This window comes from Anabrus simplex, chromosome 6 (genome assembly GCF_040414725.1).
Source record: "Anabrus simplex isolate iqAnaSimp1 chromosome 6, ASM4041472v1, whole genome shotgun sequence".
NCBI lineage: Eukaryota > Metazoa > Arthropoda > Insecta > Orthoptera > Tettigoniidae > Anabrus > Anabrus simplex.
The window spans coordinates 342,586,504-342,610,633 of NC_090270.1; the positions used below are offsets into that span (position 1 = coordinate 342,586,504).

Genomic DNA, 24,130 nt, shown 5'->3' on the forward strand with positions numbered 1-24,130 from the left:
AATTTAGCGTAGTAACATTTCTGTGAAGTAGAGTACCTATCAACATATTTTACTGTAAATTTGCATTAACATGTGCACAACATAGACTAAGCGACAGGAAGGAATTATGAAATACAAATAATGCACTTTATTTTCCACTTCATTTGACGTTTATTATCCTCCCTGTCTCCAACTCAACTGTCTGAATCTCACATCATTCAGATAATTAATCAGCGGTGGCGTCTAAAAAACGTACAGCTGTTTTCTTTGCAACAGAACGAAAACATTACGTCAGCGCTTGGATGCTTGGCAGCGAGTAGGGAAAGCTTCACTTCACGCGGTTCCATGGCGCTCGCCACGCGATGTCATTTCCTCTTCATTTCTGTCAGTTCAGAGACTGTACGGAGACCCTAGCTCCCATTTTGAGGACAGCATAATCACTGTATAGCCAGCACCACAGCCTAGGGGAATTGAACGTCTTGGTCACCTCGTAATCTGCAGGCCTTCGGGCTGAGAAGCGGTCAGACCTGTAGTGCAAAGGGATTCGTTCGTTTGTTTGTATAATAACAGGATCTAAAATTGGCCAAGTGTCCGCAAAATTTGTTGAAAGAGCACCACTACAGTAAATCTTTTCTTTGGCTTTCAAAACTCTTTTCTAAAATACGTTTTAGTTTTCCTGGTGTGAGATATTTCTCCACTTATCTCAAATTGTCAGCCTTGTGGTGTAAGGGTAGTGTGCCTGCCTCTTACCTGGAGGTTCCGGTTCGATTTGCGACTTCCGGGGACTCCAGAGATTATAATTATGGATCGAGGACAAGCAATGTTCACAGCTTGCGAAACCAACCGAGGAATTGTGTGATGCGAGAGGCAATGGACACGGTCAAGAAAGCCAAGCAATATAATTGAGGATGTCATACGCTGACTACGTGCACTTTCCAGTGTCTGCAGACCTTATAATAATGCTATTGGATTTACATCCTGTTACGGTTTTTGGACAAGCCAAGGTGCCGGAATTTTGTCTCGCAGGAGTTCTTTTAAGTACGGGTGAATCTACCGACACGAGACTCGAGTATTTCAGCACCTTCAAATACCACTCGAGTAAATCTAGATCGAACTTGTACAGGTCATATGACTGGGTAGCAGTCGTCTTGGCAGGCGATGTTCGTAATGGACTGTTGGCGACGGATTCGTTTGTTCGTTATCTCAAAATACAATTTTGTTTACATCAAACTGTAACTGAAGTTTGATAACATAGAGATGGAGATTGTTGCATATTGAGTCGTCGGTCCCAGTAAATCCGCCAGGTAAGTAACGATAGCTCTTTATGGCGTTGCTTCCAGACTGCAAATAAATGGTCTACCGAACTTAAGTTTCGCGGACAAAATAACTGGGGTACGCTGTATACACAGTTAAAAACGTTTCATCTGATGATTAGACCGCAACGATATTAATTGGAAATTATTATTATTATTATTATTATTATTATTATTATTATTATTATTATTATCCGACTCATTGGCTGAATGGTCAGCGTTGAGGCCTTCTGTTCAGATGGTCCCGGGTTCGATTCCCGGCAGTGGTTGGGGATTTTAATCGCCTCTGATTAATAGGGATGTATAGAACTAGCACCGATAGAGCGCACTGCTGTTGTACTGGGTAAGCGCAATGTGCTCTTCATTTGTCTCCTGTGTACTCATGCCGCTAAATATCCACGAATTTAAGTTGCTTAAGTTGTTATTTTCGTGACTATGCCGAGCTGTTGCAGTGTTTGTTGTAACCAAGGTTGAAATTTTACAAACACAACTTTTATTGCTTCACTTTATGATATTTACACAAATAACAGAAATTTGTTTTGAAGCAAAAAGGAATATTGAATCTTGAGAAAAGTCTGTCTTTATACAATATGTACAGGTTTACAGTCTTTATATACACTTCTATCTTGAAAAGATAGTCTTTGTGAATTGACACGTTGATAGTCGAAAACTATCTGGCACACTAACATGAATGTCTTTGAGAGTCCTTGTTTGTTGAAGTGCCTGAATTCCTAAAAAGCAAGTTCAATTGATTGAAGAAATTCCACCTAGCGAAACTAAGGGAGCTTGCATAACTTAGGGAATGAAAATGGCTTGTAAAAGAATTACGGAACATAGGCAGTGGAAACAGGTACGGGAGCGGTGACCAGAGGTGAGACCTCGTACTGCCAGAAATTCAGTCCACCTGGTCGAAGCACATTTTCAAGAGGAGTAGCCTCCGTGCTCGACGTAGGGTGTATTCTGGAGCTGGACACCGGGGCAAGTGGGGAATTGAGCAGGCAGGGAGCTCCTATTTATAGTACACTCGATGGTCAGGCACGCGCACTGAGGGCTGCGCGTCGAAGCTAGCAGAATGATACACAGGCGCGCTTGCAGCTGGCTGGTGGAGCGAGAAAGGGAGCGCCGGACATACAACACCCTCCCCTCCTAAATACGCCGGTACAGCGTGAAACGGCGGCGGCGCTGGCGGCGACTGCGATGCTGGGGCAGAGCTGCTGAAGTCTCTGTTGTATTGTCCGGGGCTGGAACTGGGCGGAGTGGCGCTGTCTCGTCCTGAAAGGAACCCATTGTTATTAAATGATCTAAAGCTCGTTCAGCAATAGATTTATCAGGTTTAGCAATAGCATCAATAGCTGGACAGGGGCGGTAGCGCAGACGTATCTGATCTTGATGGCGGCAGATACGTTTCTCCGTAGTCTGTATCTCGTATAGACGATGACCCAAAGATCTGCAGATGACTCCAGGTATCCAGAGTGGGTTGGATTTGAATGTCCTGGTGTAGATCTTGTCGTTGAGGGAGAACTTCGTTGGTGAGGTCTTATGCTGGGCCGGAAGAGGCTGTAACAGAGAAAGTAAAGTTCTGTGAGGTCGTCCATGGAGCTTCTGTGCAGGAGTGATATTATCAGCGCCTGGTAGAGTTCTGTAGTTGTTTAAGAGTTGGAGCAAGGCTTGGTCTTTAGTTAAGCCTGAAGAGACAGCTTTCTTCATACTTCTTTTAAATGTTTGTACGAAGCGTTCAGCTTCACCATTAGTTTGAGGGTGAAAAGGTGGTGCTAGGATATGACGAATGCCATTATGTGTACAAAAGTTCTGAAAAGCAGTAGCTGTAAATTGAGGTCCGTTGTCCGAAATGAGTACTTGTGGTAAACCTTCTGTCGTAAAGATTTTCTGGAGAGCACGAATGGTAGCTTCGGTTGTAGTAGTCGAATGCATATCCACGACATATGGAAAGTTTGACAGTGAATCGATGACTATTAACCACATGGAATTGAGGAAAGGACCTGCGAAATCGATGTGAACTCGTTCCCATGGAGTAGTAGCAGGAGGCCATGAAGCAAGATCAGAAGACGGGGCGTTCTGATTCGTTTGACATTGCTCACAATGACGTATTAGCTTTTCGATGGCGGCATCAATACCGGGCCAGTAGCAGTGTTGACGGGCGAGTTGCTTTGTTCTGGAGATACCCCAATGGCTTTGGTGTAATAATTCGAGAACTTGTTTCTGTAGGCTAAGTGGGATAACCACTCGGAAGATGGTGCCTGCTTCTAGTAATACAACTCCGGCACGAGTCGTGAGACGATGCTGCATACGATGATAAGGTGCCAGGTGGGCAGGAAGTGTGCTCTGAAGAGGCCAACCGTTGCGGATGTAAGTACGTACAGTAGCAAGTGTACTGTCCTTATCCGTAGCTTTAGCTATGCAGGTAGCATCAATAGGAAAACTGGATACAGTATCTTCAAGTTCTATGTCCAACTGAAGACATTCAGATTCTTGAGAATCGAAGGCAGTATCAGGACCAACGGGTAAGCGGGAGAGGGCATCAGCATTACAATGCTGGGATGTGGCTCGATATACAATCTGATAGGAATAATCAGAAAGGAACATGGACCATCTTTGAAGCTTTCTGAGGGAATTCTCTGGGATCTTATTACCAGGATGGAATAAGTGTACGAGAGGCTTATGATCGGTAATGATCAGGAAATGGTTGCCATAGAGATATTCATTGAAACGGCGAATACCAAAGATGATGGCTAAAGCTTCTTTCTCTATCTGTGAGTATCGACGTTGATGGTCATTAAGTGTTTTTGAAGCGAAGGCGATGGGGCGTTCTTGTCCATGACGATCCTCCTGGGAGAGAACGGCACCGACACCGTAGTCTGAAGCGTCAGTAGCTAGCGTGATGATCTTGTCGGGCTGAAAATGAGTGAGTTGTATAGCTTGAATTAAGGCGTTGTTGATTGTTTTCCATGCCTGTTGGCATTGCGGAGTCCACTGAAACTTAACACCTTTTTTACGTAGAGCGTTTAATGGAGCTGCCACTGTAGCGAAGCGTGGAATGAACTTATTATAATAGTTCGCTTTGCCTATGAAGGACTGAAGCTGTTTGAGGTTCTGAGGTGCTGGCATGTTTACTATCGCTGAGACATTCTGTGTACTAGGACGAATTCCATTCTTATCAAGTATATGTCCTAAGTAGTGAACTTGAGGCTGAAAGAAGGTACATTTAGCGAGATTTGCTCGTAGGCCATTGTCTTTCAATGTCTGGAGAAGGAGGCGTAGATTGGTTAGATGTTCCTGATGATCTTTTCCAGTAACAATAATATCATCCAGGTAGTTAGCACAACCGGGAATGGAGGCGGTGAGTTGAGCCAAATAGCGCTGAAATATAGCCGCTGAGGATGAAACACCGAAGGGGAGCCGCTGGAGCTGGAGCAGTCCGAGAGGAGTGTTGAGTGTGAGAAATTTCTTAGATTCTTCGTCTAAAAGTAGCTGGAGATATGCTTCTTTAAGATCAACTCGAGAGAAGAATTGTCCACCAGAGAGACGACGGAATAAGTCTTCTGGACGTGGAATAGGAAAGATATCTGTGTCGAGTTGTGCGTTGACTGTAGATCGAAAATCGCCACAAAGTCGAACATTACCATCAGGTTTCTTGATTATCACGAGTGGAGTAGCCCATTGACTAGAAGTAACTGGTACAACAATTCCAGTTTGTATCCATCTGTCTAATTCTTTCGTGACCTGGTCTTGAAGTGCTAGGGGTACTGGACGTGATTTGAGGAAGCGAGGCTTAGCTCCGGATTTCAGCTGTATGTGAGCTGTATAGTCTTTTGCTGTTCCGAGCTGAGAGTCGAAGACTTCAGGAAACTGCGCTAGGAGAGCGGTAACGTCAGAAGTAGGATGCAATGTAGATACGACGTTAATGTTGTCATGTATCTGGAAACCAAATAAGTTAAATAGATCCATGCCCATAATGTTTGATGCAGTGTAGTTGTTAACTACGAGAAGAGGAATGGTCTTCTGAATTCCTTTATAACTAGCCTGAAGCTTGATGTGACCTTTGATGTCAATTTTCTTCTTGTTAAATGTCACGAGCTGGATGTCAGCTGGAGAGCATGAAGGTGAACCTAAGTCGTGGTAGGTAGTCAGGTTAATAATAGAGACAGGTGATCCAGTATCTAATTGAAAATCGACAGATCGATCAGAGAATGAGAGAGGAATGATGATTTTGTGAGAATCCTTTGTGGGAAGAATAAGATTGATCTGATCAACTTCCATGCCTTGGCGGGGCTGTATATGCTTCCGGCGTGCTGCAGTAGTCTTAGCAGAGCGGAGCGAACTTTGACAGACAGTCTTAATGTGTCCAAGTTTATTACATCGTTCACAAGTAGCTTTGAAAAAACGACAGTCACGACGTGCATGATGCTTGAAACAACCTCGGCAGGAAGGCAGGAGTTTCGAGGTGCTTTTAGAATTGGGCTTCCGTGTAGCATTGCGAGAGGGAACCGGGCGAGAATGCTTGGTGGAGAGCGCCTTATCCGTACGGTTCACTGTAGCAGAGGACTTGCGGGCCTGAGGCGAGACTTGTGCAACTTCGTGTGGAGAAGCTATGGCTGCGGCAGTCTTGGTAGTGAGCTCATAAACCGTAGCAATACGCTGGACGTCTTCTAAAGAAGGGTTACTCTGCTTGACAGCGTCAAAACGTATTTTGTCTTCAGGAGTATGTAAAATTATCATGTCCCGAATGAGAGAATCAGTGTAGGATGAACCACAACCGTCCTTGGAGCAGATGAACTGGCAGGGTTTAGCTAGACCACGCAATTCAGTTATCCATTCAGTATGTGTCTGATGGGGTTGCTTTCTGCTCTGAAAAAATTTATAGCGAGCAGCCACTATGTGAGGAGCTTTGGCATAGTGTTCCGTGAGACGGGCCAAGAGCTGCGTGAAGGGTACCTCAGATAAGTGTTCTTCCGGACTTAATTTACGTAGTAATTCACACGTAGCATTGCCAACCGAACTAAGAAATAGTGCACGGCGGCGTTGATCATCTGTGACAGAATGGCAGATGAAATGCTGTTGTAAACGGGCTAAATAAACTGACCATTCTTCCTTAGCTGGATCAAAAGCAGAGAACGGAGGAATAGCTGATGGCTGTGTAGAGACAGAAATAGCTTGAATAGCCTGAATTAATGCTGCCTGTTGTTGTTGCATAAACTGTTGTTGTTGCTGCTGTAAGGCTTGGAAGACCGTAGCGAGTTGTTCCGCAGTAGCCATTGCGAGATGCGTGCAAGAAAGAGTAAGGTAAGCTGTGTGTCAGAACTGGTTGGAGTGTCGTTGTTGTTTAGCACGTCGCCGTAGAGTTGACAACTGGGCCTGTTGAATTGTAGTGGCGTGTTTACCTCGTTGCTATAGAGTTGGCGATTGGGGCTGATGACGTGTAGTTTGTTGCGTTTTTACCTCGTCGTTATAGAGTTGTCAACTGGGGTCGAAGAATTGTAGGTTGCTTTTTTACCTCGTCGCCATAGAGTTGTGTTGTAACCAAGGTTGAAATTTTACAAACACAACTTTTATTGCTTCACTTTATGATATTTACACAAATAACAGAAATTTGTTTTGAAGCAAAAAGGAATATTGAATCTTGAGAAAAGTCTGTCTTTATACAATATGTACAGGTTTACAGTCTTTATATACACTTCTATCTTGAAAAGATAGTCTTTGTGAATTGACACGTTGATAGTCGAAAACTATCTGGCACACTAACATGAATGTCTTTGAGAGTCCTTGTTTGTTGAAGTGCCTGAATTCCTAAAAAGCAAGTTCAATTGATTGAAGAAATTCCACCTAGCGAAACTAAGGGAGCTTGCATAACTTAGGGAATGAAAATGGCTTGTAAAAGAATTACGGAACATAGGCAGTGGAAACAGGTACGGGAGCGGTGACCAGAGGTGAGACCTCGTACTGCCAGAAATTCAGTCCACCTGGTCGAAGCACATTTTCAAGAGGAGTAGCCTCCGTGCTCGACGTAGGGTGTATTCTGGAGCTGGACACCGGGGCAAGTGGGGAATTGAGCAGGCAGGGAGCTCCTATTTATAGTACACTCGATGGTCAGGCACGCGCACTGAGGGCTGCGCGTCGAAGCTAGCAGAATGATACACAGGCGCGCTTGCAGCTGGCTGGTGGAGCGAGAAAGGGAGCGCCGGACATACAACAGTGTTCTTCTTTGAAAAATCAGGGAAGCCCATTTTTTCGTTTCATCAGTTTCCACGAAATAAAGAAATGAGGAAGAAATGGTTACATACTATTAGAAGGAAAAATTTCGGTGAGAAGAATCTGACCGAAAATATTAAAGTGTGTTCCCATTATTTTAAACCCGGTGACTTCACGAAAACTTTGGGTAAGTGCGATTTACGAAGGGAAATAATTCCTATTTCCTACCTATAAACTGATTAGGCATTTTGATAACCAGCGAATTTATGTGTTTGTATTTAAAGGTGAGAGAGCAAGATTAAAAACGGGCGCTGTTCCATCGCTTTATCCATGGACCACAAACAGAACGAAGGAAGTGGCCATACACCAGAAAATTGCCGGATTACCACGATAAGCCTAAACTATCGGAATATGCAGAAATGACCTCCTTTGAAGTACGGGAAGAAATCGTAAATATACCCGAAGAAGTGAATGTTACATTTGTGACTCCCATTTTCAAAGGCATCAGCAATCAAAAAAATACTACAGGTAATTTGGTTGTTGAGTAAACAATGCATAATCGTGATATCAAATTGCTTTATACAGGGTTTGTAGACGTCCAACATTGTAATATGGTGTTTGCTGTTTTGGGAGAAAACAGACTGTGTTTCTTCTTGACAGTTATGAAGCTAAGGACCAACAAATCTGACGAAGAACTAGGACTTAACTTCGGAATCAATAAAACTACTGTTGGGAGAATATTTAATGTTTGGATTAATTTCATGCATGCCAATTTAAAGAGTTGGACATTTGGTCTGATAGAGAAAATGTCCTTGAATACAGCCCCCTCGCTTTTAGACAGAAATACCCCTCGACTAAAACATCCCCTTTGCTTTTAGACAGAAATACCCCTCGACTAGAGTTATAACTGGTGCAACTGAGATTATACATAGCAAAACTTATTCCAAGGGCAAACATTCCACTTTCATAGGGCTAACTGGCCTCAACCGTTTGGCAGGGGGATGCTGAAAAGTTTATACATTTTGGTTGCATGTTTCTGAACAATAAATAATACCAGTCTTGGGGAAGTGCTCTAATGCGTAGCTTACAGCAGCAATATTCTTACAACATGCCTTGGGGCCTGCTCCAGAAAAACGTTCACATTCCCCTCCTGTAATGTCACCAGATACTCCTAAAATAAGCTTCACATTATAGGTCTTATGTTTTGTGAACTCGGATTTCACAGCACTGCATTTTATAATTTCACCCGATTGAAATTAACCTTTTATAAACAAAACAAACTTTTCACTGAAAAGTCTGTATCTAGCATAACACAATGATTCGTAGTTGGAAACAGGTGCTCCATCTATTTCCGATTTTCTAAATACGAAATAATCCATCAAATGCAAATTTGTGATAGTGATCGTCACCTTATGGTTGATGGTTAAATATTCAAACAAACCGGCACTGGGAAACTCAGGAATATTCACATGCCTTTGGTGGTGGACAAAGGCTGTATCTTCAGTTTCATGTAAGCCATCAACCTATAAAAAAATGCATGATTCGAAGTCTATAAGCCACGGGAGCAAGTACGTGTTTAAATATCTATTTATGATTTAAGTCTTGTGGAAGTACATTTATATATTTATCAATGTACAATACTCAAGTAATTGTAATCTTCAGAAAAAGGCATGCTGAATCCTATTTATTATTTGAATAATAAAGCGTGTTTGAATTTTCTAACTACTACCGCTGTACTAATTCTTCCTTCCTCCCGCTAGTTTTAGCGCCTCTGGTCCGTAGCTCATTTTGCATCTGTTTAAGGCTTAAACGCTGAAAATCGTCCGAAATATTCTAGGGGATATACCTATACAATTAATTAATATAGTCTTGGAGTAAAATTAGAGAAGATACAATCGGCTTTAGCTCAGAAAACTCGGTCACACTTGCAGCTGACTGGGGGAAACATAAGACGATCGCCTTGCGCTTACCCAGTAGTACACGAGCGCTGTCTGGCGCGAACTTTCTCTGCCTACATCCCTATTCTTCTGGCTCGGGAACTGGGTATTTTTGTTTGTCCCAACACTTTCCCCTTCATATTCACACAACACACTACACTACCAACCACCACAGAAACACGCAATAGTGATTAAATCCCTCCGTATAGGGTTGGCGTCAGGAAGGGCATCCGGCCGTAAAACGTCCAAAACCACATGTGCAACACAGTTCGCACCCGCGACCCCACAGGTGTGGGATATGCAGTATAATAATAATAATAATAATAATAATAATAATAATAATAATAATAATAATAATAATAATAATAATTGTATAGGCTGGGCGGATCTTCTGAAATGAAATGGTGTCATCTAGGCAGCCTGCCTAAACATTCGGCCACCCTTAAAATCGACTATTTCGGCCGGGATCGAACCCACGGACTTGCGATCAGGAGTCGGACACTGCCACTCGCTGTAATCCAGGCATGCAGACTTAATCCAGACATTATTATCGACCCAACTTTGGACCGATTTGGAGTGAAGTCGTAAGGATAAGGCAAAGAGACCGGATGTCTTCCTGACGTCACGTAATTTAGGAGATGAAAATCTCAACCCCGGTTCGACCAGGATTCGAACCTCAGTCTTTCGGTAGGGGAGCCAACACCTTGTTTAGGATAAAGATAGCTCCCTTAAATGATATCCGGAGCATCACTTAAGTTTTCCAGAGCTAAATAACTGCGATAAGCTGTAAAAACACACACACACGTGTTTGACCTGCAGGGAGCCGACAGAATTGCGATGATAGCATCTATACTTGTCTCATTGACGGGCTGGAGTTCGCACACAGCGCAATCTAGGCGGGAAGAACACGTTAACACTCACAACTCACTGTGACAGCCGAAAACGACGACGTTGCATGTTGTACCGCACTAGAATTATATTTATTTCGAGACGTTAACGTGGTGGTAGATTGAATAAGTTATTACAATGTTTAGATTATACATACTGTATCATACAGGCCTACCGGTTATTCATTTTTTGAAAGATACCGCAGTCTTGACTAAACTGACAAAAACACGTGGATAAGACGATAGACAGCTCCCTAACGAGCTCTCGAAACTCAACCTTGTAATATACAACGCACAGGAAAGAAAACCCCATTGGAATTAAAATAAGTTAGGCCTAATAGAAATGTAGGCTATTTAAATAAATACTCACTCCAGTTTCAGGCGGTGTCGACAGGTCAGATATTTTTTCATCCATTGTGCTTCAGTTTGGAAACTAATGAAATAATGACACATACGTAACACAGGGCCTGTGTCTGATAGATGCACAAACAACTTTGTTCGTTGCGTCACTGAATAGAGTAAAGTCCAGGTCGTTCGTCCTTGCTATTGTACTTGACCATCTGTTGATTTGAGCTTAAATAAGTTGTAGCTCGCCGCGATACCTACTTGCGTGTGCGCTGACTCCGACTTAATGGGATGGTGAACCGGCTGATATAGCGACCTTGAGATATAAACGATCAACACAATTTCATACTCAGGCAGACTAAGACACGCTCCTCGATAGGACTTCAACCCGAAGAGAGTATTCGATCCCAGGTCACAGCAAATGTCAGGATTATCACGGTGTAGCCTTCTACAATCTCTCGTTCTTTTTTTTTTTTTTTCAGTATTATTACACGTTTCCAATCGTATGCCAGTAGAGCTATCAGTATGCACATTTACGAAAACATCACATAACAATGTCAGTCAGCAATTCTCCATACAGTGTTAGGCCTATAGGACATGCGGCTAACGACCATTGTTGTCCATGGCTCCAATCCGGAATTTTACAGTACCGTACATGCCAAATATCATGGGATAGCAGTATTTAAAGGTAATAGTCTGTGGCGCCACCGTACCGCAACGTCTTGGAAGTGCACAGACTTGTATCAAGTGTGATCTGACTTCTCGAGAGGGAGTGTAAACACCGTCTGTGCTGGTCGTGAAAAGGCGGCGTGAATTATCATCTTTCAAACGGAGCATGATAGTGGGGGGCCAGACAAAAGGAACATTCCATTGTCGAAGTTGTGCGGACATTTAACCAAATACAGTAGATACAATACGCGACACTTACGGATTTAGCCTTCTTAAAATGGCAGACAATTCGACGGTGGCGCTTTTGGTGACTTGACCTGAAAAGTCGCGCTAAATTCAAATACGGTATCAATGGAAGTGCATATACGAAAATGGATAAATAAATTACGTCTAGAAAGAAAGTATTATTGAGATATTAACTTCGAAGTTGCTAAAGCAATTCTGGATAAATGAATGAAGAATTATTTGAAAGGTCATTATTTAAAGACTGAAATTAGACATATAAACAAGATGTGAAATGGACTGCTGTGAAATGGGTTGATCTTTCATTTATACATTACTTTACTTGCTTTAGCATTCCTGCCTGAACTTTTACAGTTAGATTTGCCTTTTTTCTCATTTAAAAAACATTGTATCATCACATTAAGACACTTGTCAATAAAAATATCGGCACATTCCCTACACACACGATGCAATGAATTAACAATTAAAAGCTGGACAATTTTCCTCTTAACATGAAGCACACTAACAGAAAGAAAATCTATAAAATCCCGGCTTTAATCTAAGAAGAGGGATAAAAGAAAGAAAAGTATGAAAATGTTGTCGATAGTGATGCTTTGAGGAATATTTACATACAATTAGAGTAAACATGTAACATACCCTTGGCTGTATAGTCGAGGATTTTTAAAGTCGCTGGCCTGGAAATGATCTGAACAGATCTTATAATTCTTATTCTTTCTTGTACACATTATCCAAATCACTTCTGTGACATTTCAAAACCCACAAATCACACCTACAACAACACTTCGGTATTGAAGGAACTGCTGCACTATACAATAAAATATGCATATTATATTTTAAGCCAGTTAAAATATGGGTCGAGCAGGTCAGAAGATTATGAAGTACCGTACTATAAAAATCTCTTTGTCACTGGAAGAATATAGATGCAAACAAAATATTACATACATTTTCTTGTCACGAGGGTAGTTACTGATGACTATGAAGTGCAGAAGGATTCGTGGTCTTTCTTCCGTTTCCCTTGTGACAAGAAAATGTAAGTAAACATTGTGTGTGCATAGATATGCTTCCAGTTACAAAGAGATTTGTATAGAACTTCCAACATTTCTGATCTGCACGATCCATATTTTAACTGTTTTAAAATATAATCTTATTTTATTGTTTAGTGCAGCAGTTAACCTTCAATACTGATGTGTTATTGTAAGTGTGATCTGTAGGTTTTTATTTAATTCAAGAAAATGCATATGCATATGTGTGTGGCTGGTTGTGTTCCAAGTTACCCCATTTGGAATGCCATAATGCGTTGTCAAGCACTGAAGGAAATATGGTTGATTTAAGAAATGTACATATTTTGTTGAAACAATATGATGAAGCAAATTTGCTTTACCCTAATGTAATGGCAAGTATTGCTTATAGGGAAATTTTGAATGTTCTTGAGGGTAAATTTATAGATTTTCTTTCTGTTAGTAGGCTTCAAGTTAAAAGGAAAATCGTCCAGCTCTTAAATATAAATTCATTGAATCAATTCATTGAATCATGTGTGTGTAAGGTATGTGCCGAAAATTTTATTGACAGGTGTCTTAATGTGATGATACAATGTTTTTTAAATGAGAAAAAAGACAAATCTAGCCATGAAAGTTCAGGTAGGAATACTAAAGCTAAAAGAGTAATGCATAAATGAAAAATCAAGGCCTTTCACAGCAGTCCATTTCACATCTTGGTTATATGTCTAATTTCAGTCTTTAAAAATAACCTGTTAAATAAATTTTCATTTATTTATCCAGAATTGCTTTAGCATCTTTGAAGTTAATATCTTAGTAACACTTTCTTTCTAGACGTAATTTATTTATCGATTTCCATTGACATTTGAATTTAGCGCTAATTTTCAGATCACGCCACTAGGAGTGCCACTTGCAAATTGTCTCCCATTTTTAACATGGCTAAATCCAGAAGTGTCGCATATTGTCTCTACTGTATTTGATTTAACTCCTCAATCGAATATGTCACGTGTGTATCGGGAATACCTTATGGAAAGCATTACAACCCACAGTGAACAGCGCAGTAGCCAATCACGGATGCTTAATGATCGCAAATAGCGGCGTCTGATAACAGACAAGCGACACTCAAATCCAGCAGGTAAGTGCAGCATTCTAGTGGGATATGGGAGCAGAAGACTTACCAGAGTGCCCTTCACACCGTGCACAGTGTCTCACCTGGACACGTGACATTGCTAATTGGACTCGGGAGGACTGGTCACACTAGCTTGGTCTTATGAGTCATTGTTCCAGTTGTTTTGGATATGGTCCAGGGCCGCATGAACCCATGGATTCCAGTTGTCAATGAGGCACCATACTGGCTGGTGGTAATGGCATGGGCTGGATCTGCTAATCCACCTGAACATATTGACCAGAGATTGCATTGTTGAACTGCTTGGTGACCACTTGCAGCCCTCCATGGACTTCACAACGATGAGATATTCCAGCAGGATAATGCACCATGTCATCAGGTCCAAGTTGTCCAGAATTGGTTTGAGGAGCATTCTGGAGAGTTTCAACGGCTGTTGTAGCCATGTCATTCGCCTGGTATGAACCTTACAAACTATCCACTTCATAGCCGTATCGGTAATATAATCTAATGGTTTCGTATGAAAAATATTTTCCACCTAATCGATACCTTATTTTATTTTGCCTTGGGCAATTTATATCATTAAAAATAGCAGTACATGTTTTGAACGCTTTGCAATCATCATCAGCTGCATACACAAAAGCATATATAAAAAAGCATTAAAGCAAGCACATAATTAAATCTTTGTTGATGTGAGGCGAATGGAGGAGGGTAGGTTACCTAGGAGAATAATGGACTCTGCTATGGAGGGTAAGAGAAGTAGAGGGAGACCAAGATGACGATGGTTAGACTCGGTTTCTAACGATTTAAAGATAAGAGATATAGAACTAAATGAGGCCACAACACTAGTTGCAAATCGAAGATTGTGGCGACGTTTAGTAAATTCACAGAGGCTTGCAGACTGAACGCTGAAAGGCATAACAGTCTATAATGATAATGTATGTATGTTGATTTTAAAACTAATGTTAGTACAGGACATATGGGTTGGAGGGTAGGGGTAGGGGGTGGTGTTGCGGCGGGTAAGGGACGGTTGTTATGAGGAAGTTAATTTAAAATAAGTTCAAAACTTCTATCTCTGCTGTATTTGGTTATAGTGTTGAAGTATGTTGAAATACTTAGGCTATATATTTGAATGGTTATAAGCCTAAAAATTTGTGACAGTTCTTTGTCTCCAGTTTTGAAATAAAGAAATTAGAGGCATTTTTCATAGTCTACAGTGACAAATCCAAACAACCAATTTGCTCTTTAAACAACATTGTAGTTTCCAGTTTTTCATTGTCATACTTGTTAGCCTCAGTCCTACTTGACTTCATTCCAAATAGCAGTCACACTCATATCTATAAATGAAATTAATTATTTTTAAATTTAAATAGTTTACGGGGATCACTAAATCAAATTATTTCAGCTTTTAGAATTTTCCTTTGAATGACTGCATTGCCTGAGTCAGCTTATTATTAAAAGTATAAAACCCTGACTCAGAAGCATGCAAATAAAGCTTATAAAACGAACCGCTGGTGCGAGGAAAATTCAGTAGATGCGTACACATTCAGAGGCACAGAAATTTTGAGGAAAACCCAACAAGACTTTTTCCTGTCATATGGTTCATGTTTGTGGGTTACTGTAGTCACGTCCTAGTTCGTGAACCATGGGCAACGGCTGAGTGGCCTAGTAAGTGGTCCTGAGAGTCGGGATACCAGTTGCTATGGAATGGGAGTGGGCATCTCAGACATATTCTGAGTCGTGGCCCTCCCTGTGCTCAGGCGGCTAGGACTATACAATTCACCGGTGGTCCATAACCCGTTAGAGGAGAGATCCTCACTTGGACTATGTGCAAGTAGGGCAGCATCCTGCTTCATGAATTTACCAAGCTCAGAACACTTTAAGCAAGCCTCGGACCTATGGGAGTAATGGAGTCCCACTCCCATTTGACAGGCGAGGGACTCGTTGGAAACAACTTGGCGAACGAAATGGAATTGGATGGGGAGCTATCAATATTAATGGGGCTGATGGAAGAAAGAAGGTAGAACTGGCTGAGTCAGCAAAGAGGATGCTTCTGGATGTGCTAGGAGTAAGTGATATTCGGGTAAGGGGAGATAATGAGGAAGAGATAGGAGATTATAAGGTGTACTTGACGGGTGTTAGAAAGGGAAGGGCAGAGTCTGGGGTAGGGCTCTTTATCAGGAATACCATTGCACGCAACATAGTTTCTGTTAGGCACGTAAATGAGCGAATGTTGTGGGTAGATTTGTCAGTTGCAAAAATTAGGACTAGAATTGTGTCCGTGTATTCACCATGTGAGGGTGCAGATGAGGATGAAGTTGACAAGTTTTATGAAGCATTGAGTGACATCGTGGTCAGGGTCAACAGCAAGGATAGAATAGTGCTAATGGGCGATTTCAATGCGAGAGTTGGGAATAGAACTGAAGGATACGAAAGGGTGATTGGTAAATGTGGGGAAGATATGGAAGCTAATGGGAATGGGAAGTGTTTGCTGGACTTCTGTGCTAGTATGGGTTTAGCTGTTACGAATACATTCTTCAAGCATAAGGCTATTCACCGCTACACATGGGAGGCTAGGGCTACCAGATCCATAATAGACTATATCTTAACAGAATTTGAATTCAGGAAATCTGTTAGAAATGTACGAGTTTTTCGTGGATTTTTCGATGATACAGACCACTATCTGATCTGTAGTGAACTAAGTATCTCTAGGCCTAGGGTAGAGAAAGTGAAATCTGTCTGCAAACGAATAAGGGTAGAAAATCTCCAGGACGAGGAAATTAGACAGAAGTACATGGATACAATTAGTGAGAAGTTTCGAACAGTAGACAGTAAGCAGGTTCAGGATATAGAAAGTGAATGGGTGGCATACAGGGATGCTGTAGTAGAAACATCAAGGGAATGCCTAGGAACAACTGTGTGTAAAGGTGGGAAAAGGCGAACATCTTGGTGGAATGATGAAGTGAGAGCAGCTTGTAAACTTAAAAAGAAGGCTTATCAGAAATGGCTCCAAACAAGGGCTGAGCCAGACAGGGCCTTGTACGTAGATGAAAGAAACAGAGCGAAACAAATAGTTGTTGAATCCAAAAAGCAGTCATGGGAAGATTTTGGGAATAACCTGGAAAGGCTAGGTCAAGCAGCAGGAAAACCTTTCTGGACAGTAATAAAGAATCTTAGGAAGGGAGGGAAAAAGGAAATGAACAGTGTTTTGAGTAATTCAGGTGAACTCATAATACATCCCAGGGAATCACTGGAGAGGTGGAGGGAATATTTTGAACATCTTCTCAATGTAAAAGGAAATCATCATGGTGGTGTTGCAAACAGCCAAGCTCACGGGGAGGAGGAAAATGATGTTGGTGAAATTATGCTTGAGGAAGTGGAAAGGATAATAAATAAACTCCATTGTCATAAGGCAGCAGGAATAGATGAAATTAGACCTGAAATGGTGAAGTATAGTGGGAAGGCAGGGATGAAATGGCTTCATAGAGTAGTAAAATTAGCGTGGAGTGTTGGTAAGGTACCTTCAGATTGGACAAAAGCAGTAATTGCACCTATCTATAAGCAAGGGAACAGGAAGGATTGCAACAACTATCGAGGTATCTCATTGATTAGTATACCAGGCAAAGTATTCACTGGCATCTTGGAAGGGAGGGTGCGATCAGTCGTTGAGAGGAAGTTGGATGAAAACCAGTGTGGTTTCAGACCACAGAGAGGCTGTCAGGATCAGATTTTCAGTATGCGCCAGGTAACTGAAAAATGCTACGAGAGGAATAGGCAGTTGTGTTTATGTTTCGTAGATCTAGAGAAAGCATATGACAGGGTACCAAGGGAAAAGATGTTCGCCATACTGGGGGACTATGGAATTAAAGGTAGATTATTAAAATCAATCAAAGGCATTTATGTTGACAATTGGGCTTCAGTGAGAATTGATGGTAGAATGAGTTCTTGGTTCAGGGTACTTACAGGGGTTAGACAAGGCTGCAGTCTTTCCCCTTTGCTGTTCATAGTTTACATGGATCATCTGCTGAAAGGTATAAAATGGCAGGGAGGGATTCAATTAGGTGGAAATGTAGTAAGCAGTTTGGCCTATGCTGATGACTTGGTCTTAATGCCAGACTGTGCCGAAAGCCTGCAGTCTAATATCTTGGAACTTGAAAATAGGTGCAATGAGTATGGTATGAAAATTAGCCTCTCGAAGACTAAATTGATGTCAGTAGGTAAGAAATTCAACAGAATTGAATGTCAGATTGGTGATACAAAGCTAGAACAGGTCAATAATTTCAAGTATTTAGGTTGTGTGTTCTCCCAGGATGGTAATATAGTAAGTGAGATCGAATCAAGGTGTAGTAAAGCTCATGTAGTGAGCTCGCAGTTGCGATCAGCAGTATTCTGTAAGAAGGAAGTCAGCTCCCAGACGAAACCATCTTTACATTGGTCTGTTTTCAGACCAACGTTGCTTTACGGGAGCGAAAGCTGGGTGGACTCAGGGTATCTTATTCATAAGTTAGAAGTAACAGATATGAAAGTATCAAGAATGATTGCTGGTACAAACAGGTGGGAACAATGGCAGGATGGTACTCGGAATGAGGAGATAAAGGCTAATTTAGGAATGAACTTGTTGGATGAAGCTGTACGCATAAACTGGCTTCGGTGGTGGGGTCATGTGAGGCGAATGGAGGAAGATAGGTTACCTAGGAGAATAATGGACTCTGCTATGGAGGGTAAGAGAAGTAGAGGGAGACCAAGACGACGATGGTTAGACTCGGTTTCTAACGATTTAAAGATAAGAGGTATAGAACTAAATGAGGCCACAACACTAGTTGCAAATCGAGGATTGTGGCGACGTTTAGTAAATACTCAGAGGCTTGCAGACTGAACGCTGAAAGGCATAACAGTCTATAATGATAATGTAATGTATGTATGTATGTATTCATTTTATCTCTGTTTGTTTTCCCCATCCAATAGCTCATTTTTACAGTAAATAAATGGAGGAATGATGTGAAGATAGTCTAAAATCTTAATCAGTCATCGCAAGTTTCACCATCATATCGTTACGACTACCAGTTAACTCATTATTAAATGATTGCTCAATCATGATCTCACAATCTACTTATTTTAACATTACCAAAGACCCACACATTTTATGAAAATTTATTATAAAATACATAAAATATGATGTATGTTGAAGTACAATTCTCAAGAAAGGGTTGTTCTTGGTTAAGTCCGACTGTGTGATAAGTCAACAGATGACCAGTGTGAAAAGAAGATTCTTCATGAAATAGTGCATTTTAAGAGTGATAAGTGCTATGAGTTATTTTTTTTTTTTAACTGTGCTTGTGTATATAAGTCATGTTGGGTCATGTTGATGACATTGTTGGGAAAGCATACAGATCGCTACATGTCATAATGAGGCTACTTAAAGGATGCAACAAAGAGTTAAAAGAAAAAAGTTACTTGAGTATGGTTCGTCCATTATTGGAATATGCAAACAGTGTTTGGGATCCTCACCAAGAATACCTAATAAAAGAAATAGATAGTGTGCGGAGGAAAGCAGCAAGATTTGTAACAGGGGATTTCAGGAGAAAGAGTAGTGTATCAGAAATGTTAAAGGAACTTGGGTGGGAAACTTTAAGTGAGAGAAGGGAGAAAACTAGACTTATAGGATTATATAGAGCCTATACAGGAGAAGAAGCATGGGGAGATATCCGTGTGAGGCTTCAGTTGGAAAATAATTATATCGGCAGGACTGACCACAAATATAAAATTAGAAGGAATTTTAGCAGAAGCGATTGGGGTAAATTTTCATTCATTGGGAAGGGTGTGAAGGAGTGGAACAGTTTACCAGGGGTAGTGTTTGATCCTTTTCAAAAATCTGTACAGATATTCAAGAAGAGAATAAACAGCAATAGAGAAAATAAATGAAGTGTTAGAGGGCATTTGACCAGTGCAGGTTATTGTAAATTAAAAAAAATGGTGTGAAAAAATTAATTCCATCCCCTAGTCTAAGGAGTTTGGACAGCCAAAGTAGGGGACTGCCTGTAGGGGTGAAGTACAGTGGGGACTTCGAGGGCCCTGGGACTGCTACGGTAGCTGTGAAGGCCCTTCAGGAACTCTGAAAAGTGGTGGCAAAATGGGCTCTGGTTAAGACACAGCAGGTCGTTATGCTACTTAGGTTCCAGAATGGGTAAAAAAAAAAAAAAAAAATAGTAAATAAATGCAATGTAAAGTTTAATCTTATACCAGTTGTATAGTATCATTTGAAGTAATTCCACATACTGTATATCAGTTGACTATATTTGTAAGTAGTACAGGAGATATTATAAGTAGAATTTTGTAAACAATATAAATTTATTAAGGATGAGCTGTGTGTTTAATAGAAAAAATTGTTAGTGTAAATTGTATAATATTGTATTATAGGAAAATTTTCTTATCTTGTTAATTTAATATTCAGTGCTTGACAATAATGTATTTTAGTGTACCATTTGCCACCAAGGTAGACACCTCATTTGCAAATAAAGAGAATTTGATAAGTGATCAAAAATGCAGTTGATTAGTTCTATTTATAAAAATACCGTAGTACTATGTGGTATGCTCTAATACTCCATGTGAAAAAAATGTAGTGCTTCACACATTCAGTAATGTTGCGTGTGCAGCTTGTATCACTAGACCCCGCCATTACAACAATGCAAGTTTCGGAGTAAAGTATTTTAACATTTAAATGCCGAATCGATTGAGTGATGCAATTTATGATATTAAATGCTATACCACTCTAAACTCTCCGCTCTTTTAATTCCTTTAATCTAATTCAAGAAATAAGGGCGAGATTTATTAAAGAAATAAATCATCCGTCCTCCAATGAGGGTGACCATTTGGATCCGGAATACAGTTTCAATTTCAATGGACTTTAAAAATATCAAGAAATGAAAATTTAATCGTTGAAGCTGTTATCTTCTTTTTTTCCCAGGGTTAGTGGGGGAGAAATGTCAATCAGGTACAGATGGAAGTGAATGATTTGCAGAGAGTCCCTCAGTATCTTTCTTATATTTACATTCCAAGCATCGATTATTAAAAGTCAAGAAAATCTAGTGTGACATGTGACATCGTAGCAAGTAACCTCCTCTCATCAAAGAGATGATGGCCAAATCAGGTTTATGTAATATTTGTTCTAAGACAGTAAACAGTGCCGACAAAGCCATCGAGTGTGAATGCTGCAACTGATTTCCGGCCAGGTCAGGGATTTTTACCTGGATCTGAGGGCTGGTTCAAGGTCTACTCAGCCATCATGATTACAATTGAGGAGCTATCTGACGGTGAGATGGTGACCTCGGTAGCCAAGAATAACGGCTGAGAGGATTCATCGTGCTGACCATACGACGCCTCATAATCTGCAGGCCTCCGGGCTGAGCAGCAGTCGCTTCGTAGGCCATGGCCCTTTGAGGCTGTATTGTCATGGGGTTTGATTTGGTTCATCATCAGGAAAATATTTCCAGCTTAGATGAAGTTTCATCCAGTAGTAGTAGGAAGTTGATTTAATTTCACCAGATTGAAACACATGATGACAGTGTCAATGATAACAACAACTCATCTAGGCCAGAGGTCTTCAATCGTAATCAGGTCACCAATTCAGTCTCCAATAGTTACAGGAACAAAACAATTCCCATCTAAGGACGACGACGAATCAGGGGATCAAGAAATTAGAGCCGCACCAAAGAGAGCTTGGTTATACATAGGACGACTAACACTGAGTGCTTCCAAAGAAAAGTTAGAATCCCATCTAACAGAGACAATAGAATATGAACAGCTGCAGTCAAGAGGTTCAAGGAAAGCTTTTAAAGTCGGAATCCTTCTGAACGATCTTAAGAAGATAACTGTTCCAAGCCTTGGGCCAAAAGGGGTCTTAATCAGACGATTTTGTATTTTTTGACAGCAAAGACAAGTGGCAAGGTTTGAGGATTAACCTTCTCCTATGGAATGTAGAAGGGATAAAAAGCACTCTGGATTCAGCCCTGAGAAATCTTTTTGATGATCAAGACATACTAATCATAACAGAAACCCTAACAACTAATATGATCGAACTTCCAGGCTTCTACTCTGAGCAGATTTTCATAACACAAGGTCCAAGAGGAAGATCAATAAGGAGTCTAGCTTGCTTCTATAAGCCTTCTGCTGGAAAATTGAATTGTGTATATAGAGATGTGAACCTCATGATACTTGAATCAGAGAGATAACTGGACTATACGTCAAGCCCCTAACTCCAATTGAGGACATAATAGCTACAATAATGTCAGCATTATCAAAGACAGATTCATCAAACAACACAATGGTAGCAGGAGACTTAAACTGCAGATTGGACAGGAACGATTATAGGATAGAAGAGCTGCTCCGAAAATGGATGAAGAAGGATTTACACTCGTCAATCAGGAATATGATAAGACATATTTCTCTCATAATGGAAGTAGTATGATTGATCTGATATTTTTTAAAGGATCCGGATTGCATCAAATGGATTACAGAGTCACAGAATATTCTTTGAAGAAACATTGTCCAGTTCTAATGAGTTTGAAGGTAATGGGTCAGTCAAGCATAAATGATACGATAAAATTCTGTAACCCTACATCTCAGATTCTAAATAAAGACATTCTAAAGCAAGATAAGAGCAGTCTTGATGATGTAAGTAACATAATACTGAAGAAAGATTTAAAGTCTGCAGCTTTTGCATTAGAAACCTTCCTTAAATCTGCAACTACAACAGTTAAAAAAAAGAAGATCACAGAATTGATTCAGCCAAGCTTGCTACTTGCAAAGAAAACAGGTACTACATGCTCTACATGTAGCAAAAGCAAGTAACAAGTCTGAAGATATAGAAAATTATAGCCATCTCAGGAAGAAATATAAGGATCTGTTAAAGAGTATGCGAAATACACTGAATTGCAAGCCAACAGATTGGTGTCGGAGGCAATGAAGGATCCTTATTTAGTACTGAGACCTAGGAAATTACAAACTGCTGGTAAAGAAGGCATGAACATCTGGGAGGTTCATTTCAACAAGATCCTGAACCAACAAAATTCCTCATATGCTTACTCGAAGAAATCCAATGGAACAGAGTACAAAGCCTTCGTACTATTTACACAAGAGGAGATACACAAAAACATAATAATCCTAAAAGATAGGAAAGCTTCAGGGCCAGATGGCATTTATAGTGAGCACCTGAAGATAGCCGTGGACATCATCCTACCATCTCTCACAAATCTCGTGAACCTATGTCTACAATTAGGGGACATACCGGTCGCGTGGAAAACTTCCATAATAAAGATACTCTACAAAGGGAAAGGTGATTTACATGATCCTAACTCTTACAGCGGGATTGCTTTGGAGAACAACCTATTGAACTTGTTAAGAAAAACTTGAAACGGAAAGACTAAACAAGGAAATAGACAAGAAAATTCCAGAAGAACAGTTTGGATTTAGAAGAGGTAGAAATACTACATAGGCAATAAGTAAGTTACTAGATGACAGAAAATTCTATCAGACTTCTGAAGGGAAAATTTCATGCTGTGTTCATCGATTTCACTAAGGCATTTGACTGTAAACCAGAGCATCATCTCTTCTAAAGTTGATACACTAGTTGAGGAAAAATAAAGTTCTCACTAACCTGGTTCATAACATGCTGGGGAGAAACGGAGACATAATATCAGACAATATAACAACTTCAAAAGAGATTACTCAGACTAATGGCATGCTGCAAGGGGACCCCCTCAGGCCTCTGTTGTTTAACATCACCACTTATGACATTGCTCAAGCGATAAGAGAATCATCAAAGAATGTGAGAATATAATTATATGCTGATGACATGGTAATAGGTTCAGAAGAGATCACTGAAGTGCAGTAAGCATTAAATGCTCTCGAGGTCTGGACAATATCCAATCAACTAGAAGTCAACGAAAGAAAGACTTTACTTTAGGAAAGGAAGGTGGGCTTCCCCTCAAGATGTATTGACTTTTAAGCATGACCCATAACGAGTTGTAAATAACTTCAAATACCTTGGCTTAACCCTTCTGACAACAGTACATTCTTATAGAATGCACATAAGACTAAGAGCAATAATGGAAATTAAAGCAATATACAGCATTAAATATCTTACTAGATTATCTTTGTAGACCACTATGATGCTATTTGATGCAAAAATAATTCCTATCCTAACTTATGGTATAGAGATTTTTTGGGAAAGGTTGACAAAAAATGATCTCAAGCCATTAGAAAAGGTCAAGGCTCGCTATCTAAAGACGACATTGGGTGTATATAAATACACAAGATCAAGGCTCGTCTACGAACTCGTCGGAGAACCATTCCTAATCGAGACTCAGACTATAGTTCTCCTTACCATCAACTGACAGCTGGAAGAGGCTACTGGAGGAGAGGGAAGAGAAGAAGA

The 24,130-nt window shown here is 40.6% G+C and overlaps 1 protein-coding gene across 4 annotated transcripts in view; it reads right to left on the bottom strand.

Annotated features, from left to right (window-relative positions):
- The window catches only part of LOC136875357 (probable peptidoglycan muropeptide transporter SLC46), a 175,403-nt gene that overhangs the window by 108,892 nt on the left and 42,381 nt on the right, over positions 1-24,130 (bottom strand). For 2 of the 4 annotated variants that reach the window (XM_067148901.2, XM_067148899.2), the window contains exon 1: positions 10,694-11,033. The exons of 1 other annotated variant lie outside the window; for it this stretch is intronic. In XM_067148901.2, coding sequence (XP_067005002.1) covers positions 10,694-10,738 — 45 coding nt within the window. In that variant the 5' untranslated portion in view covers positions 10,739-11,033. Of the gene's footprint in view, positions 1-10,693; positions 11,066-24,130 lie in introns of those variants that run through there. One more of the 4 variants, XM_067148902.2, reaches the window with a different exon arrangement.